General features: G+C 43.0%; 1 protein-coding gene across 2 annotated transcripts in view; it reads left to right on the forward strand.

Moving 5' to 3' along the window:
* Positions 1 to 311: 311 nt before the first annotated feature.
* cxxc4 (CXXC finger 4) overlaps positions 312 to 18,751 on the forward strand; it is a 38,622-nt gene continuing 20,182 nt past the window's right edge. Inside the window, exons 1-2 of one of the 2 annotated variants that reach the window (XM_054778004.1) lie at positions 312 to 1,128; positions 2,560 to 3,498. In XM_054778004.1, coding sequence (XP_054633979.1) covers positions 2,674 to 3,498 — 825 coding nt within the window. In that variant the 5' untranslated portion in view covers positions 312 to 1,128; positions 2,560 to 2,673. Of the gene's footprint in view, positions 1,129 to 1,737; positions 2,208 to 2,559; positions 3,499 to 18,751 lie in introns of those variants that run through there. The other variant, XM_054778005.1, reaches the window with a different exon arrangement.

Consider the following 18,751-nt stretch of genomic DNA (forward strand, 5'->3'; position numbering starts at 1 on the left):
ATAAATGAACATTATACATCACGCCACCTTTGTGTTTTGATTTGGCTTATTTCTTCATTTGAGAGTGTTTCGCCCATTCTGTATCAAAATGCTGACATGTACAACTTTATTTAGCTCCATTGTAGGTTATTTTGCAGCTCTGATCAATAAGAAAGGCAGAGACTTGTGGTGTAACTGTGATAGTTAGCAAAGAACTACAGCGTCATCATAGATGGGCGACGGAGCTGAGGGACAGTGGTGGAGCGACGTGACGGCCAGTTGTTGCCGTGGCCACCCCACTGGCCATCTAGACTTTCCGGTTCCGGTTTCCAGGCTAAAGGACATTTTGTCATAAAAATGTGTTATGAACACAGTTGGACTCACGCAGTGTAACAATAACACAACAAGACATGCGCCATATTGTATGCTAACCGGGAAATGTACGTGAACGTGGATTTTTTATGTAAACCGAAAAATACGGCAACGGCAAGGTTCCACAGTAGTTGGATAGATACAGCCTGGAGGATGAACCAACAAAACACAAATATTTCCCCACAACCTTACTTGAATTCATACTTATATTTTATTACTTTTCTTTACATCAAAATATTCCAGTGTACAGATGCTGCACATGTCGAGCCTTCCACTGTGCCCCTCCACCTCCCGCGTGTTTCTATAGTAATTTCCACCCAATGATCAGTAGGTGTCCACATCCCCGCGTCCTCACCTCAGCACCAATCAGCCACACACAGCGACAGCAGCTACAGAGCAAGCATACAGAGAGAGAGAGAGCGCGAGAGAGAGAAAGGGGGGGGAGAGAGAGAGACGCTCACACACGCTCCACAAAGCCCAGTATCAGGACAACAGCAACTCCCTCTGCTTCTCGCACCGCTTTTCGCTTTATTTAAGCCTCCGTTTATGCTTTCATTTCTTTTTCACCTTTGGTAAGAAAGTCGCTAGAAAAAAGAGATGGCTCTTTTGTTTTGAGTGAGTGCTCCCCCCACGCACACGCTCCTCTTTGAGAGTCTGCGCGTCTTTTTTTTCTCCTCTCCCCCTCCACCACCTCCACTCCACATCTCTCAGCGGTAATGTGCGTGTGCACGGCCGCAGGCTGCTAGCGCCTCGGGAACTGCTCTCAACGGGAATCTGGTAGGTGAACCAAACCCCCCCCACCCCATCACTTTCTTTTGCAGTGTCTTTCAGCGTTCTGTCCTGTCCTGAACAGTGATGCATGCATGTGTGTGTCTTTGTGGCTGAAAAGTGACCTAGGCAATGTCACATTTTTCTTTTTTTTAATTTTTTTTTTTTGTCGTAAGGATTTATTTTGCACTGGGATTATCTATGCGTGACCTTTTGATGGGAATATCTCCCACGGTGCACAATGAACGTAATTAATATTGCTTGGCTTTATCCTGAGCGCCTGTGTGTACGTATTGGACATTTCTATCTTTGTAAAGTTTGTTTACAGGCTGAAAATCAATGTTGGTGACTTGATTGCCTTTGGGCCGCATGCTCTGCTCTACGGGTGGATTGATTAAGTAATAATCACCCATAGGAGGGTTGATGATTAGGCCAAGGAGGCGGTTCAATTTACTTTTGGCTGTGGGTTGTTTTGGATGTATTCTTAGCATTTAATCTCCATATGTAAAGTTGTGTACTCCTGATGATATATTATCATATTTTAAAAAGGCAATTTAAAAAAAAGAGTGATTGTTATCTATGTATGTTCATAATCACGAGGTAAATATTTAACTTGTCGTAAATCTTTTCATCAATAATGCCACAGCGATGTGATCTCAACTTCTTATGTGTATATTACAGTATATTTTTGAGGTATCTAAAAGTGATTTGGTGTCCTGGAAATGGATCAGCTTTGCCAAATAAGAAGGGACGCACAGGGGAAAAAGGTAATGGAAGTCAGGCTAGATGTGTCTAATGGGGCTTTTATCTTGTGGAAACCAAATCCAGGCAGACTGGTGTAGAGATAGAGGAAATGAACCACACACACACACACACACAACAACGCACAGACTGGATGACACTAGTTGGTCCATGCTCTGGATGCAAATTCACCAGTGGCTTTTCTGTGTTGTCATTGGGGCAAATGGACCAGCAGGTGTTCTTGGGCAACCTATGGCACATGGACCAAAATGCCTGCCTGAGCATTTGCGCAGTTAAATCTGCATGCAAAGTAGTTTATTTCTAATAGTTGAAGTTATAGGCGTAAGGTAAGAATCCTTAATTTGCAACTTCTAACTTTCCAAATGGAAATGTTTTGTTTTGAAATGTTACCAGTGCATTCTTTGACTTTCTTCCAATGAGTAAAAAGCACCTTGATGAGATCAGATAGTATTCAAAGTGTGTTTTGAAGCATGCTAATTCTTTTCCCCATTGTAATGATGACACATTGGTCTGTCACAACTGTTTCATTGTTGTCACAAGATGAAGATCAGACCCAAGTAGCTGCATTAACGTTGTTTATGTTTTAGAAACAAGATGTCAGAGAATTCTTCAAAACTGTAAAATATTACAATCGATACCGCTTGTGTGTAACTGTTCTTCCTTTTCCCCTACTTTTAGCACCGGAGAAGCTAACTCAGGATGGTACGACACTGTTGGTAAACAGCTTGAGTTCGATCAAGGCCACAGTAATCTCACTCGCCTCTCCTAAACAACGACAAGCCCCCCTCAGCCATGTCTAACATAAACAGTGCGCTTTGCATTGAAAACGGACAGAACGCCGACGTGTCTCTTTTACAAAAGGATAATCTCCAGGATGGTGGATTAAGCCAGCTTTTGGATTATAATGCCGAAATGGAAAGGTACAGGTCTTTTGCGAACTTTTACAAAACTAATGGGGCATTTCCACAAACTGCCAAGATTGCCCGCATCACAACGCCCATTTTTCCCAGCGCCAGAATCGGCATGTCCCCTTGGAACTGTGATAACGCCATGCTCTGGGGGAGGAAATCAGCGGCAATAAACCCTAATAGGACCAGCATGCATAGAAATGACTCCCAGAGGCCGGGTAAGCCTGGTGTGCCGCCAGAGACGCTGCAAATGGCAAATAATAATTTCCTCTCTACCTTATCCCCCGAACACTGCAGACCTTTAGCAGGAGAATGCATGAACAAGCTGAAATGCGGCGCTGCCGAAGCAGAGATAATGAATCTCCCTGAACGTGTTGGAACTTTTTCAGCTATTCCGGCTTTAGGGGGCATCTCATTACCTCCCGGGGTCATCGTCATGACAGCCCTTCACTCCCCCGCAGCCTCAGCAGCCGTTACAGACAGTGCGTTTCAAATTGCCAATCTGGCAGACTGCCCACAGAATAATTCCTCGGCATCAAGTGGAAACCCGGCAAAGAAGAAAAGGAAAAGGTGTGGGGTCTGTGCACCCTGCAGGCGGCTAATCAACTGTGGTGTCTGCAGCAGTTGTCGGAACCGCAAAACGGGCCACCAGATCTGCAAATTTAGGAAATGCGAGGAATTGAAGAAGAAGCCAGGCTCGTCGCTGGAGGTGAGAACCGGGGCTCGGCTTCCCCATCTTTTGTTATTATCCCCTTGCACTCCAAAGCATTAACCTTTTCATCCAGTCACGTTCTAAGCCCTTGAAAATTGTTTCCATGCCCACCCATGCCTGAACATCCCCCCGGCTTCTCAAATCTGCCTACCCGCCTAGCCTAATTGGCAGTAATTAGGGGTGTTTGTGCGAAGCGCAAGCTGAGCTTGGCTCAGACACCCCTAATTGCTGCCAGTCAGACTGGGGCTGGAACATATCCGAACAACCCAGAGCTTGGCTCGACTCCAAGCGGGGCTGGGAAATGGTTTTCAGCAGAGAGCTATCCCTCTCGGCACCCGGTCATTTTAACCAATTATGGAAACCGTCTCTGGATGGAGAGAATCAATATCCCGCAAAGCCTCAGCCTCCGACCACCGAGAGATGCTGAAAATGATGGCAGGATTGATGATGGCATTTCTCAAAACACCTTCCAAGTTTAGACTTGGGAGACCCTTGGTCTTAAGATATAAGTCGTCCCTTGCTACATTGAGGTTCAAATGTTGCTCCCTCACTCTATCATGGTTTTTGAAACATTAATTAATAAATGATGCTGTTTCGTGGTTGAATGCGGCCTATTATTAGTAAAAAAAATATGCATATTTAAGCAAATTGCATGTATTTTTTCCCAAACTAAGCATTCGGCTAAATGAACTAAAACACAAATACAGTATCAGCGATTAACCACCAACTTGTGACTGTAGTATTCGACATTGAAAGAGGCCTAGCTCTAAATAAAACAGAAAAACAAGGTGAAGACCAACTGTTTAGAAAGAGGTTAATCTGAACCCAATTTGAGGGCTGAGTTTGAAGCAGTTTATCATCAGTTATTTGAATGTATTCACTAATGGAGAAGACCTACTGTATGTACAAGTCACCAGCAATGGCGATCATAGGCAAAATGGCTTGACTCTTGTATGATGTGGACATTCTTGTCACCGCTTTACATTGTTTTTTTGTTCTTTTTTCAGGGGCGGGGGGGGGGGGGGGGGGGGTGTTCTGTGATATACATTTCCCTTCTTTAAAAAAATTCAATTTAGACTAAAGATGAGGGACATAACGAATGATTTTGACACCTTAGCGTGAGCTATTTTTCATGATTTCGATGAGTGTTTCATTCAGCACTTCTGACCACATATCATAACTTTGGGATAATATACTCAACAATCAGGACCTTTATTGTGCACAAAATTACAAAGCTTTTTAGCCTACACCACAGGATGTGGGCGGAGCATGGCGGCAAAGTTTGAAGATTACATTGATGATGTGCCCACAATGACGAAACTCTTAACCCAACTCCACAAGGTCAGACCTTGATCTTGGTGTGTATGATGAAGATGCTGTTCTGCAGCAAACTATTTGTTTACAAACTATACTATACACAGAAAATACATGCATCTTTCACTAACCTGAACGGGATTCCATGGATCAAATTTCAAATTTAGGGGACGAAAATAAGATTGAAATTGTGTACCTTAATGAACTTCTCCTGGGGAATTCACCTGAACGAGACAATACCTGAACCAGAAATACTAGATAGCTGGGTGATGCTAAATTGCTAAGCGCAGTAGCCTACGCCATATGATGTGGGCGGAGTAAGGCGGCCATGATTACATCTGAATGGAATGCTAACGAAGGTGATACCACCCAAACGACGATCGTTGTGTGGCAGAGGCTATTGTATCTATCGTATCCTAACAACCGTCATTTGACACCACAAAAGCACCAAATTCTCAGACTAGAGCTGTCCTATCTAGTCAGACTAGTTTTTGTCCCATCTAGTCTTTGAACATGAACTGATGAAGCCTGCTCGGATGAGAGGTGAAACGTCTTCTAAGACAACCTGAACAGTCAGTTCCGATCGATTCAGTTCCCTGAGAATACAATGACCTGGGTAAAAGAGAATATTCAAAGGCATGGCGGCAAAGTTTGATGATTTTCGCTGAAAAACTGAACACTTGTATTATTTTGCTTTGGGAAAGAAAAAGTTTGGATTACTATCACAAATAATTAAGCAAGTTAATGCTGCAAGAAAGAGACTTTAGTACAATCATGACACCATATGGCAGAAAGTTGTGAAGTGTGTAGGTTTTAATATTTACTTGTCATGTGTCACCGGGTCAGGAAAATGGTTAAAGGTGGAATAATGGCGACCCTAAAGTTTATGTGTTCCAATAAAAGGCTTTCTGATGGGTTATGAGCTGGAATTGTAGACAACAGAGGTGGCAATCGGAAGCTTGTGTTCCGTTCCCTCACGTATCATGTGTACAAACAGGTGTCTCAAACAGATGTCCAGGAAGTTTGTCTCACTATTTTTAATACATGGGTAGACTCACCAAACATGAAACATATCCACCTTTTGAAAGGATCTTCAGGGAGTTATTCCGATTGCGCACTTTGATAGTGGTAATTTTTGGACAAGGCACCTGTAATTACACCTGCACTTACTGTTTACGAAAATAGGATGTAAGCCCCTTGAGGGTCTTAAGTGCACTTTTTAAGTTAATTTAAGGGAAATGTGATCTTTTTCCTCCTTGTCTGGATTTTTTAAAGCTCACTGGGATTCTGGGAAGCAACTTCTCCCATTAACAGTGACAAACACGCTAACTCCATTCCACACTTTGAATCCGACCGTCACATCCTCTTGCTAAATGCTCGCCTTGTGTACCTTTTTGCCTTGCAAGAGATGATAAGCTACTGGCAGCCAGTTAGATTTGGCTGTCAGCGTTTTCCACATGGGAATCGCCCTGAACTAATTATATCGTAAGCAGCGTTGGAAAAAATGCAAATCAGAATTTTACTCACACCCCTGAAATCGGAGAGCCAATTTAATCTAATACCCCCTTTAATTTAGCACACTAATGCAAGGCCCTCGAGAGTTGCCCTGTGTCACCGCCATGCTGTTCCGCAGCAGATTCCGCCTCCCGCTTTCACCCCGCGCTTTCCTTCCAGGATGGATTAGGTTGGCAGAAGAGTCTCATCTAACCTAACATTTCCCGTGCAACTATATTCCTTTGCTTAGCCGGAGCACCGGGGTCTCAAAGGTTCTTCGGTAACTTTGCAAATGTGATCATACGTGTGCCAGCGTTCACCTCAACTTTATGTGCGGATGAGCCCCATTCACGTGAACGTTGAATACTCTCTCGGCAGCTTCCGTTGACACTTGGAACGACCCACTTAGGACATGGGGGGAAAAAGTTGACATCTAATGTATTTTTAATGAGAATGACTACAAAGAAACCTTGCATATCATGTGACCATGTGACCCTTCAATAATTTTGGCATGGTGTTAGAGCAAAGCTATTTAATCTGCTGAACTATTGTTTAATGTCCTTGATACACTTATAAATTATAGTATGATCGTTTTTCATACCCCCCAGCTTTCGTGTGATTCGATTTTTGTGAAAAAACATTTTTGCTGAAATTTTACCTCGGTTTTCATACAGTATTGCACATAACAAACGAGTCTGTTCGCCCTGTACTGTATTGTTCCTCGAAATCAAGTGCCCAAACAAAGCACCCTGCATGTTGCTGACTTGCTGTGTTTATTGAGTGTGACTGCTAAATACCCGACCAGCAATTTGACAAGAAAAGGTGAGAAACACCATTGAATTGGATCTCACCAGGATGTACGGGAAGTCTTTGTCAAGAAAAAGTGAAAAAGTTATTATTACACAGCAGCGATAAATTGTTGGCTAGCAGCTAGTGTTAGCACTGGACTCCTCTGTAGCCAGCTGCTCCTTAAAATCATCTACGGCTAGCACGGCACTGAAATGCTGTGAGCATGTATTTGTTGCAATTTTAGTTTCACTTTGTTGTCATTTATATACAATAAGTCATTTGTTTTCCCAATGCACTTGTCAGCAAATATTTGTACTAGCAATCTTAGGGGTACACAAATGTCAGTATTTCTAACTTCCATTATAAATATCATAGTATGATGTTGTAATTTATGGCTTGAATAGCAACAATGGCTTAAGCTGAGAGGGCAGCATTCCTGTTACTGTTTATCATAAAACACGATGACCCCAAAAGGTGTCAAGCTCAATTAATTGACCAATAAATGCTCTTAAAAGACGCAGGAGGAGTATTTGTTGTTCTAAACTGATCCTTTTTCCTTGCACAGGTCTGACCGATGGTGTCAATGTATTAATAGACCATCCAACCGAGCGACAATTTAAATTCAACCTTCAGTTGGACTTTGAAGGTTATGCCTTGCATGCATAATTGATGCGGTTTTCAAGGTTTTTGGTCGCGTGTGACGTTCAGTCCTGGATGCTCTTGAATAAAATGCGTCAACACAACACAGTTGATGCTATCAAAACCTTCATTGATTATATAGGCAATCTTAGTGATGGAAAATTCAGAAAATAACAAAAGATGTCTGCGTAAGCAGTGCATCTATGCGTTGACAAGACTAGCTTATTGGGCTGGCAAGGAGGACAAAGCAAAGAGCACTATCCGGTTGAACAGATTTCACCCTTTTTAAATGAGCAAATGTCAGAGGCCGGCATCAAGTCACGTGTGTGGAAACAGCACAGCACCCCCCCCTCCCGCGGGCTCCTTTGTGTCATGTTGATATGACAACATGAAATGAGAACGATGTGAAGGTGGCACGTCTGTTCGGGAGCCTTTGCTTATTGTGTTCAAAAGACAAGGCCAAAAAAAAAGCAGATAGGAAGCGGGACCTTGAGGAAAATAGCTCGGATTCAGCCTCTTAATGAGAGCGAGGGCACCAAATCAGCGGCGGCGGCCAGGTCTAATTTGTTGTAGGTGTGCTCGGAATAGATAAGGAGCAATCTGTAGCCTTCACCCCTCCCCCCCGAACCTTTACCTCCATGGTGATAACACTGAGTGCTCCCAGTCAGGGGGAATAGAAATATGGGGAAGCAATAGGAAAGCCTGAGGAACAGACTAGATTTCTAACTTAGTGGGTTTATTCAAGCTTTAAAACTGCAGATTAATTTGGTTGCAGAGGAAGGGGGAAGGAGGAAGGAAGGAGGCGGTAAGCGTCTCCACCTAAAGGGCAACCTTAAGCCCCTGTCAAGACAATAGGATTTTGCCATCGGAACCGCGATGCATCCCGCTTAATTATACGCATCTCCGCTGCAAGCTAGGCTCAGCCGCCTCATTCATCGTCACGGCCCCCCTTTCCCCTTCCTGTGCCGCGTGGATGTTCTGTCAGCTTACAACAGTGCCAAAAAGCTGTCCTCCTCAGGCAAACCCCAATGCGTGGCACTGTTAAAGAATTCATGTTTTTTTGTTTTTTTTTTCCACTACCACCGCCGCCAATTAGGGCCAAAGCGTAATCGGAGGTGTCCGGATGATGCCCTTACATTATGTGGCCTGTCGCCTCCACCTACCCTTGTGTGATTTAACATCCCTGCTTCGATGGTGACACAGAACTCATTGTCATTGTCTTTATTATAGCGCAAGAGAGAGAGGAAGCGAGAGATAGACGGATGGAGGATGGGGAGGCGGTTGGTGGACGGACAAGCGTGAAAAGAGCAGGTGTGCGAGGACGTTAATGTGTGGCACTTTAAATTTTAAACACACGAGAGTAAATTATTGATGCCGACTCCGGCTGAGAAGCTAAAAGGTATCTCGTCATTACCGAAGGCTCGTCTGAAAAAGGTGTGAGGGAAAAGACTTGGGTAAATGCGTCGGAACATCTCTGGAACAAAGTGTTTTAATACCGCTCTGAAAATGTGATTGATGTGTTTTGATCTTTGCGCATGGTTTGTCAGTTTGGAATCGACAGTTTCGCGAAGTCGGCAATAAGAAAACTCCCAATGACCAAGCCACATTTGTTGTCTTAATACGATGCTAAACACTGTTAAGATTGTGCAGTTCAAACTGCATCAGTTCAAACTGGACCTTAGCACACCTTTTGAGACCTGAGTTCAGTGAATATGAAAGGATTATCTTTCCATGTTTTGCTGTTTTGTTTGTTTTTTACTTATCGCATACTTGTTAGCAAAGTATAACGTATGCGATCCCTGCATATTTGCGATTTTGCATTTGTGAATCTGCCAAATTTGCGGCTTTTTGGTTTAAAAAAATGTATTCGAAAATAGCCATTTTATTATTACAAGAATATCGTTCACTGTAATCATTTCTAAATATGTGGGTATACAGGTAAAATGTACAGCATACAGTACCACTGTTAGAAAACCCACCCATTATTTTTACATGTTTATATATTTATGCTTCACTGATAATGTTTTATCGTCAAGCATTGAGTACTTTGTTTGGCGGTCCTTGAATGCACCATAGTTATGTGCTGTGTGATGTTTGGCTACGTAAGTACTACCTTCAATCGTCAATCTGGCCTCAAAACTTACAGTGAGGTAAACACAAGTTAATATATTTTCGGAAGTCGTTACAGGCAAGCAGTGTGGATTATGCACAGTAGACGTGGGTTGGAGAAACGTCTTCTCTAGCCTACTAACTTCTCGTGCTAGCCTGACTCTGATGTCATTTGTTCATTGATCATCTTCCGTTATCGTTCATTGGTGGTGAGAAGAGAGAACGGGAGGGTTCCGGAGCTGAATCGAATCTAATAATTACAACTGTCACTTTTACTGCAAACGTTGATCTGAAATCGGAGGAGAACTTCAACATCAAGCCAAAAGGAGGGTTTGGAGGGAGGGTGAGCGAGCTGTGTGTGGAAAAACAAACATTTTTGTGGGCCTATTAATTACTCATGCTTTCTTGCGAATTGCGAGTGATCTTGGCATGACTTGCGGGGAGTTGCTGTGTTTCCGATCTGTCAGTTTGTTTCTCTTTACACTGCCATAACCCATAAAACTGTGTCCCTTGAATGATATGTAAACCCAGCAAGCGATAAGGCAGTGTGTTTTGTTATTTTGATACTTTATGATGGTTAGCTTCTTTTTACACTTACACAGGCATTTAAGAATGTTTAAAATGGAGGATTTTTTCAGACACATTTGCGACACGATTCATTTTGCCGTCATGCGTCTGCCATTCATTGCTGATATTACGTTCTATCATTACGTACTTAGCTTATTTTTATGCTTTAAAGATGTTTTAAAAAATACATTGCCTGCACAAGTACTGTATAGTTGGCGTGACTCAATTACTGGCTGGCTGCGTCGTCCAATAGTGAATAATATTAATAAATATAAAAATATGATATCCAATAATATGAATAAATCAATGCTGCACTCCAAATAAACAAATGCTGTTTTTCTTCCCTCAATAAAAAAAGAACAAAAATCACAAATAGTAACAGATTCCATTTCCACTGTGAACATGAATGTAAGAATTTTTCATTGACCAGTTAAGGTCAGGATTCAAAATAGACCTATTGCACCTGCAAATTAAGCAAATAAATGCTATTGGTGACAGCTGGACCCTGTAACAGATTATTTCTGTTTAATTTGTTTACTAATAAAGATGTTTTGAAATCAACACAAATCAGAGGTTGACCAGCATCCATAAAGAGATTACCACCATCATAGGCTAGGTTGGCTTTAGCGCATGGAATAGTGATCCAGCATGCCTGGTGCAAATTTGAATGCGTTGACAGAGTTTGTTGGTTCAAAGGATGGTGGCTGCGTACGCCCCGGTGTCGTTCGTCGTCGTGCGCGCTGAGGTGAAAGTGAATGTGTGAGTGACAGGCGGAGACGCCGATATAAATCGGCCAACGTGGTTTTTTTAAGCGTCTCCCGTTTCTGCAAGTCAAATCCTCGCACGCTGCCACCTCCTCTATTGTGGCTCTGCTCGCACATTATGAATATTTCATGGCGAGCATCTGACACCATGCCCAGAAAGATATTTCAAGGTTTTTTTTTCCACCACCCCCCCCCCCTTTTCCCTGACAGAAACCCCGAGGTTAGAGAGCGTCATAGTGGTGTGAAGTCGGGTTGTGGCCCCCGGCATTGGATAGGATTTATGATGCTTGATGACATCAGGTGGATATATTCCTTCCTTTCTCTTTGTCTCCCACTCGCTGATGAACTATTGAGATGTTCACAGTTTGTTGTCACTCCTCAAAGATCCGTCTGTGCTGAGTGATTTCAGTCTGCTCAGCGTGCAAGCTGTGTCTTGACAAACTGTGACCGCTTTTTCCCCGCTATCTGATGAGTGTGGAGCCGGAATGACTAAGCAGAGGTGCTCTGCTGGGGTTACACCTGTGTTAGCTGCTGCCCTGAGCACACTGCTTTGTCTTGGCTATATGGACTCCTGATCAAAATTTTAAGACCAGTTGAAAAATTACAAGAGCTAAAATTTAGCACAGTTGGATCTTAATGAGGTTCCATGTAAGCTTCAAAATGCAAAAAGAAGAAATGGGAGTGCAAGATTTGTTTTCTTTCTAAGCAGTTTATTGCAAACAACCGTTAAAGTGAAATAGGCTGTTCATTAGCTGATTAAAAGTTTAATACCATAGCTAAAAAAAAAAACAGAACCCCCCCCCCCCAAAAACGGGCTTTACATCCCGACGTACGTGTTACCACACGCACGGCCTCTCCATTTTTTGGGAAATTTGTTGGCCGTGGCCAGCACATAGAGGAAGTAGGGTATCATAGGGGCTGCAAGTGTGTCGTGCTTATGGAGCAAGTGATTTGTGGCACCCACGTGCTTGCCGCTCACCCTCCGTTGGTAGGTTTAGACCGTGAGTGCGGCGTGCGACTCGTGGGTGCTAGGCATGCTTCATGTAAGGCTGTCGTACCTTTCACTCACTGTGTATGGGAATCGTACGAGGCTTGTGAAGGCCACTCACTTCGATTGGAAGATAGGCGTACTGGCTTCCCACGGCACCTACGGCTATTGTGAACAATGTACAGCGGGATGAGCCACCCGCCGTCGCCGGGTAAGGTATCAGATACGCTATGTGAGCAGCCGCTGTGCATCCACGGAGGTCAGGAGAAGCAGAGTGCTGGCCGGGAGAAGCCGCTCGCCGTAGCCTGGCAAGGCGTATTAATGTTGGATACGCTATGTGAGTTGCCGCCGTGCATCCACGGAGGTCGGGAGAACCAGAGTGTACAGCTGGAGGAGTCTCCCGACGTGGGAGGAGCCACTGCCGTGGCCGGGCAATGTACACAATGTACTTTCAAACTTGTGAACACACGCACTCCTCCTCTACCTTGCCTTTGCGACCTGGCTGCGTGCAAGGGTTTCCTGCGTGCACGCAGAAAATAATGTGCATCCCAGTTTTCCTCCTAGAGGCTTTGCGTGCTATCTGCAGGTTTGAAAATCTGTGCGTCTCTGTTGCAATTTTCCCCATTTTTGCACGTAACCAGCACGTCGGGATGTAAGACTCGCTTAACATAGATGCCAAATGTTCAAAAAAGGTCTCAGTAACGAGTAGCTGTGCCATTCTTGTTAATCACTTCAAAAACTGGTTTGGGTTTGAGGATCGTCCCATGTCTTGACAGACAGCCAGTCGGCTCCTGCGGCTCAGGGCCGGTGACATTTTTTGGGTGTACCACTTGACTTTTTTGTTCCATAACCCTCATGATCTTTGAATCTTTCAAATGACTGTCTTACTTCATCCATCCTCAGCAGAAATGGCGCACTGCGAGAGGCCTTGCTTATGCAGCTCAACAATCCAGCCGTGTTCAAAGAGAGAACGCTTTTTTCCTTTGCCATCAAAAGATCTTGACTGTGAATCCCTGGCAGAAAATGACACTGAATCCACATTTGTGCCAACATTACGTCTTTTAAAGGCTGTGGTCGTAAACTTTTGATGTGTGGCAGCCTATTTTACTTTAATGGTTGTTTGCAATAAATAGCTTACAATATTTTTTGTCTCACTCCCATTTCTTCTTTTTGTATTTTGAAGCTCTACTTGGAACCCCCTTAAAAGAAATGTTTATTCTTGCATTTTTTCAACTGGTCTTAAATTTTGTATCCGGAGTAGGGATGAGCAAGTACACCACTATCTGCATCTGTATCTGTTCACCCATCTAAATTCTCTGTATCCGTATCTCTACTCGGAGTGGGTGGGGCGTAAACCGGAAATGGGTGTGGCTTAACCAGAGATGGGTGGGGCTTAAATTGGTACATTATTTTAAGTCTAAAATTGACATGGATTGATCAGAAATTGCTATATTTATAGTTATATTGCTATATTTCAGCTATATGTGTACTGTGTATGTGTGTGAGTGATCTGTAAGACTTTATTATTTAATTCTTTTTGAATTATCTGTGTGAAGTTGGTGATTCATGCAAACATCCAGTGATGGCTAACAGGGAACTAATCTGTCAGCCTTGTTCACTGTATTTTTCTCAAAAGCACCGCCTTCAGTACTACGAGCTAAGTTTTCCAACTGATTTTATATCACTAGCAAAATTGGAAGCAAGCAGACTGACACAACACGAGCCGTTTAGAGCTCTAGCTTGTTAAATGCACCGCGTACGTCACTAAACAATCGTTTCATTACCGTGGCCGACAGGGGCAACCACGCAGCAACGTCTAAAAGCTCCAAACATAGAAATAATACAAAACCAAAAACACTCAAAGACCACAAAGCACATGCAACAGGAAAATGCGGCAGAATAAAAAAACAAATGCAAAAGAAAAATGCTGTTAATGGCAAAAACACATAAACCCCAAAGACAACTGCCTGAGAGAAACGCTGACGTTAGCCAGGTTACCAGGGGTGCCAGACCTGAGGGATATCTAAGGGGGATGCCCAAGAGAAAGTTGGCGGAATGATTTAAAAAAAATATATTTTTAAATATATATATTTTTTTTATGTCTTTGTTAAAGGGGACCTTTATGCTTTTCCGCTTTTCTGACATATAAATGTTTTTAACAATGTTGTATTGTCGTGTTAAACAATGCCAACGTGTCAGATTATGAGGTTTGCGCATTTGGAAGTGAGACCTGAAAGCAGTTTTGGACGGCTCTGCACGCTGTGTTTTACAGAGTTTTTTTTTAAGTCCCATTGACGTCAGTGCAACCCAGACTTCCTTATATGGGCATGCCCAGGCAAACGCCGTAGGCCTGCCCTTCCCCTGCTCTGCTTCGCTCTGCTCTGTTTACCGTGTTAGCATGTATGGCTCCCAGGAAATGTTTTGTTCTAGTGTGCCTAAAGAAGTAAGCATCAGGCAGAAGCATCTGTCAACAGCATTTCACACAGGACTGTTTTGTAAACATGGGCCGATACGAAGCTGGACTATCCGCCAAACTGTTGCTGAAGTCCAACGCCTTTCCAACGTTACTCGGTTATGTTCAAGAGTCAGAACACCAACTGTGTCCTAACTGTTTATTTTGTGTAAGTAATCAGACAAAAGTGGTTGTTCGTGTAGCATTATAAGAGTGTGCATACAGTGATCAGAGGGAGTGTGACCAATCACAGCGGAGTGGGCTCGGTGGGAGGCGTACCTGGAGTGGAGTAAATTACACAGACCGTTTGGGCGGAGGCAGGAAACACGGCAGGAAGAGGTGCAGAGTCTGGAAGATCCAGAAAGCTTTCTGTGCGGGTTATCATGTGTAGCTGCACTATAGGAGTCCAGAACTCAATCCAAAGAGCCGAAAATAAGTATAATAGGTCCCCTTTAAACTGTGAAAATGACTGTGAAAATGTGTTGCTCTGTAGTACTGTAAAGTATTATGTCTTAAGACTTTAAAGACAGATATTCCTCAACTGTGGCACCTTTGGTTGCGTGGCTAAATTCTGTGTTGTTCCCTGAAGTTGCAGCATTTCTCTCATGCAATTTTTGGGGTGTATGTGTGTTTGTGGCATTTGCACCATTTGTTTTTGATCCTGCTGTCTTTATGTGATTGCAGCATTTTACCATTGCATGTGTTTTTTTGGGTTTGGATCATTGCTGTGTTTGGAGCATTTGGACCTTGCTGCACGGTTGCTCCAGAAAAGCCAACGTACTGTCCAGTTGTCCATTGTGTCGAAAAAACGATTCATTCAATTTCTATTATTTCCTATCTTTAAAACTGTTTGAAATCCTCAGAGTCCCAAAACCCTATCCCTGTGACCTGTAGGTTTCCAGTTGCGTGCTACAGGTGGAAGTTCTTTTTCTAATCACTCTTAATAGATTATTTTAATCCTTCTTTTTTTCTCTATACTTGGGTTCTTCTTGTGGCAGCTCAGGCCAGCTGATTTTATTTTGTCTTTTTTGGCTTGATGGAATAAAAGCGGTTTGAGTTTTCTTGTTTGAAACGCAAGAATTGTATGTTTCCCCTATTAGTTTTCTAGTGTCCTGCACCAGTTTATCATTGGAAAATGAGATTAATAATGTCTCTTTGTGTTTTACACACATTTGTAACAACTTCTACATGGTGGTCTTCTGCTTCTTTTTTTACTTACAACTTCATTGAGTATTTGTGCAGAACCTACAGAGCATACTTCCTTAAAATCTTGTGCCTTCCTGTATTTGAAGGCCAGCTGATTTACACCCAGTCCTTACTGATTGAGATTCCACTTGAGCTCTTTGCCGTCACTAACCCTAACCTAAATATTACGTTGATTTCCAGTAAATATGCCTTGTCGTGTGTAAAGACCCTCTGAGTGGAAGGGCTCCCACACAGATGCTGGCAAATCTGCTCCAAACAAGAAGGCCTGCTCCTGCTTTGCATTTCAATTTAACATTTCAGAGAAGTGGCAGCACGTCGCCTTGCTTAGCTTCCTTCCTCCCTTCGTTACGCCCACGCCGCTTCTCGCTCACTGTTCAAAGGGCTGCAACCTAGGCTGAGAAATTTGGGATTTCCATAACGGATCCCTCAGGTATCAAAATGTTAGACGCATGTCCAGCACAGCAGTGCATTTCATCATCAGGTCTTCAATAAGTTATTGCTTAATTTATATTCAGAAATTACCTAAAGGTTGTGCAATTCTGTCCAAATTTTCACTCTAGTTTCGAGTGGAACCTAAGTTTTTGTCATTAAGAAATGACAACAAGAAATAGTGTAAATCCAATTAATCCATTCCAAACACCCACAATATTAACACAAAACACATTTTATAAAGAATAATTCTAATTTTACATGTAGAAAACACTCATCCGTTACAAACGTAACTTGAAAGAGTAGACGGTTAGAGCTGTATACTTGCTTACTTTTACTTTATATTAAACTTCAGTAGCAGGTACAATCTTTATTACACGCACAATATCTGTTGTGTGTCTCCGTTAAACCATTCCCCCTGCAACCTGTGTTAACTAAGGAACCTTTACATTACAGTCCTTTTGTAACAGACGCTACCTTTGTACTTTGCAACGAGTTCTTTCCTGAATTCCGTAGTGTTTCTCACCTTCTTTATCAAAGGTCTGGCACTTGCCAGTTTTTTGTAGGTATTTTTAATAAACAAAAAGGACAGATTGCTCTAACACAGAAATGCACAATGCCCTTGAAAGTATCATCAGCACACAAAGCAGTGCGTGAAAGGAGGAAGGAAGGAGACAGACACAAAGTTGTTCATTGTTCTGTGTGCTTTCTATGAACAAATAAACCACCCACACACATAAACAAGGATTCCTTGGCTGAGGTCTATAGTGTCCCAACTCTAAACGAACCACTATCCATTCTTCACAGAAACCGAGTCACCAATGCACAGATGCTTTGTTTGCGCTCTCGACTAGTTTGTTATGTGCACTGTTTGGCCGTGCAGAAACCCAGTCATATTTGTAGCACTACCTTTCACAGAAAACTGCCATACTCCCACTCTATATTTATTCTCACTGTCTTTACTAGACTTTTATTTTAATGTCTCATATTTTACCATATTTATTACCAATGTATTTCTATTTTATTCCTCTTAAATAAAAATACATAAAATATTATACTTAAAGTTTTAAATAAAATTTTTACTTCAAACCAAGGACCCCTGGTAGCGTTTACTCACGGCACCAGCCAGCCACTTACAAAATGATCCGAACTCTAATGTTATACGTAACTACCAGGGAGCTACAATACCATCCATCCATCCATTTTCTATTATTAAGAGCGCGAGGGTATGCTGAAGCTGACTTTGGGTGACAGGCGGGGTACACCCTGGACTGGTCTCCAGCCAATCACAGGGCACATATAGACAAACAACCATTCACACTCACATTCATACCTATGGACAATTTAGAGTCACCAATTAACCTAACATGCATGTTTTTGGACTGTGGGAGAACCCGGACAAAACCCACGCACAAGGAGAACATGCAAACTCCACACAGAAATGCCTAACGGAGATTCGAACCCAGGTCTTCCCGATCTCCTGACTGTGACTGTGTGGCCAACATGCTAACCACTAGACCACCGTGCGGCCCCTATAATACCATTATTAATTTATTATACATCGATACGCCTGACTTTTATTCCTGCTAGAGAGTTTGAGCATCAGTAACTCCTGACCTCTTCAAGCATCCATTTGCTTTGTTTACCCCAAATCTCACCTTTTCCTGTCTGGCATATGAGGTTTGCTCTCAGAGGAATGAGCCTCCCGAGCAGCCTTGTGTCAGATTGGCTGCATGGACAATGGTACTTATATAAAGCTAATTGAAATGGAGGCAGGCGCTGTTGTACTTAGAGGCGGGAAGGTGATCTCGACTGCAGGCGGCTGCCTCTGACCCGGGGGCGCGCTGGGCTTTAGCCTCCATCTGTGTGGGCAGGGATTTTCCTCGCATGACAAATGGAAACGTCATCGTGTCTGCAAGCCTGTCTCGCAGAAATTACATTCCCATGCAACCGTAGTTCCTCCTTCATGTTTGAAATTACATATTAGTGTCCCGGCTCGTCAAGCAACGTTGGCAAATATCCCAAAATTTAATGGTAATCTCCCACTGAGGCACATTACCGAAGACCCTTGTTGCTCGGCATCTTCTGGCCACGCCCCCGACCCCAGTCAACTATGTCATGTACCCAGCAGGTGTTTTGTCTTTAGCAGCTGATGGAGAACATCTGCTATGACATCAGTGAATGGGCCGCGTCCATAGTGGGGAACAGAGTTTAGAGTTTTGCCAGCTCTCCATCATGTCGATGTGATTGCATTTAGACCCTTGATGATTGTTGGTGGAACCTCTTAATGGTGAACACAGTGGATCAGAGGTCTAAAAAAAGAAATTCCCCATAGAAAATAATGGTAATAGACAATAGCATTCCAGCAGGGGTATGCTAAATCCAGTATATTATGTGATGGTAAAGGCAGTGGCGAGCCGTGCATTTGGTACCTGGGCCTTCAGTGGGGGCTTAACCTACTTAATCCACCTCTTAATACCACCACTATCACATTGCAAT

The sequence above is a fragment of the Dunckerocampus dactyliophorus genome, chromosome 6 (assembly GCF_027744805.1).
Source record: "Dunckerocampus dactyliophorus isolate RoL2022-P2 chromosome 6, RoL_Ddac_1.1, whole genome shotgun sequence".
In the NCBI taxonomy this organism is placed as follows: domain Eukaryota; kingdom Metazoa; phylum Chordata; class Actinopteri; order Syngnathiformes; family Syngnathidae; genus Dunckerocampus; species Dunckerocampus dactyliophorus.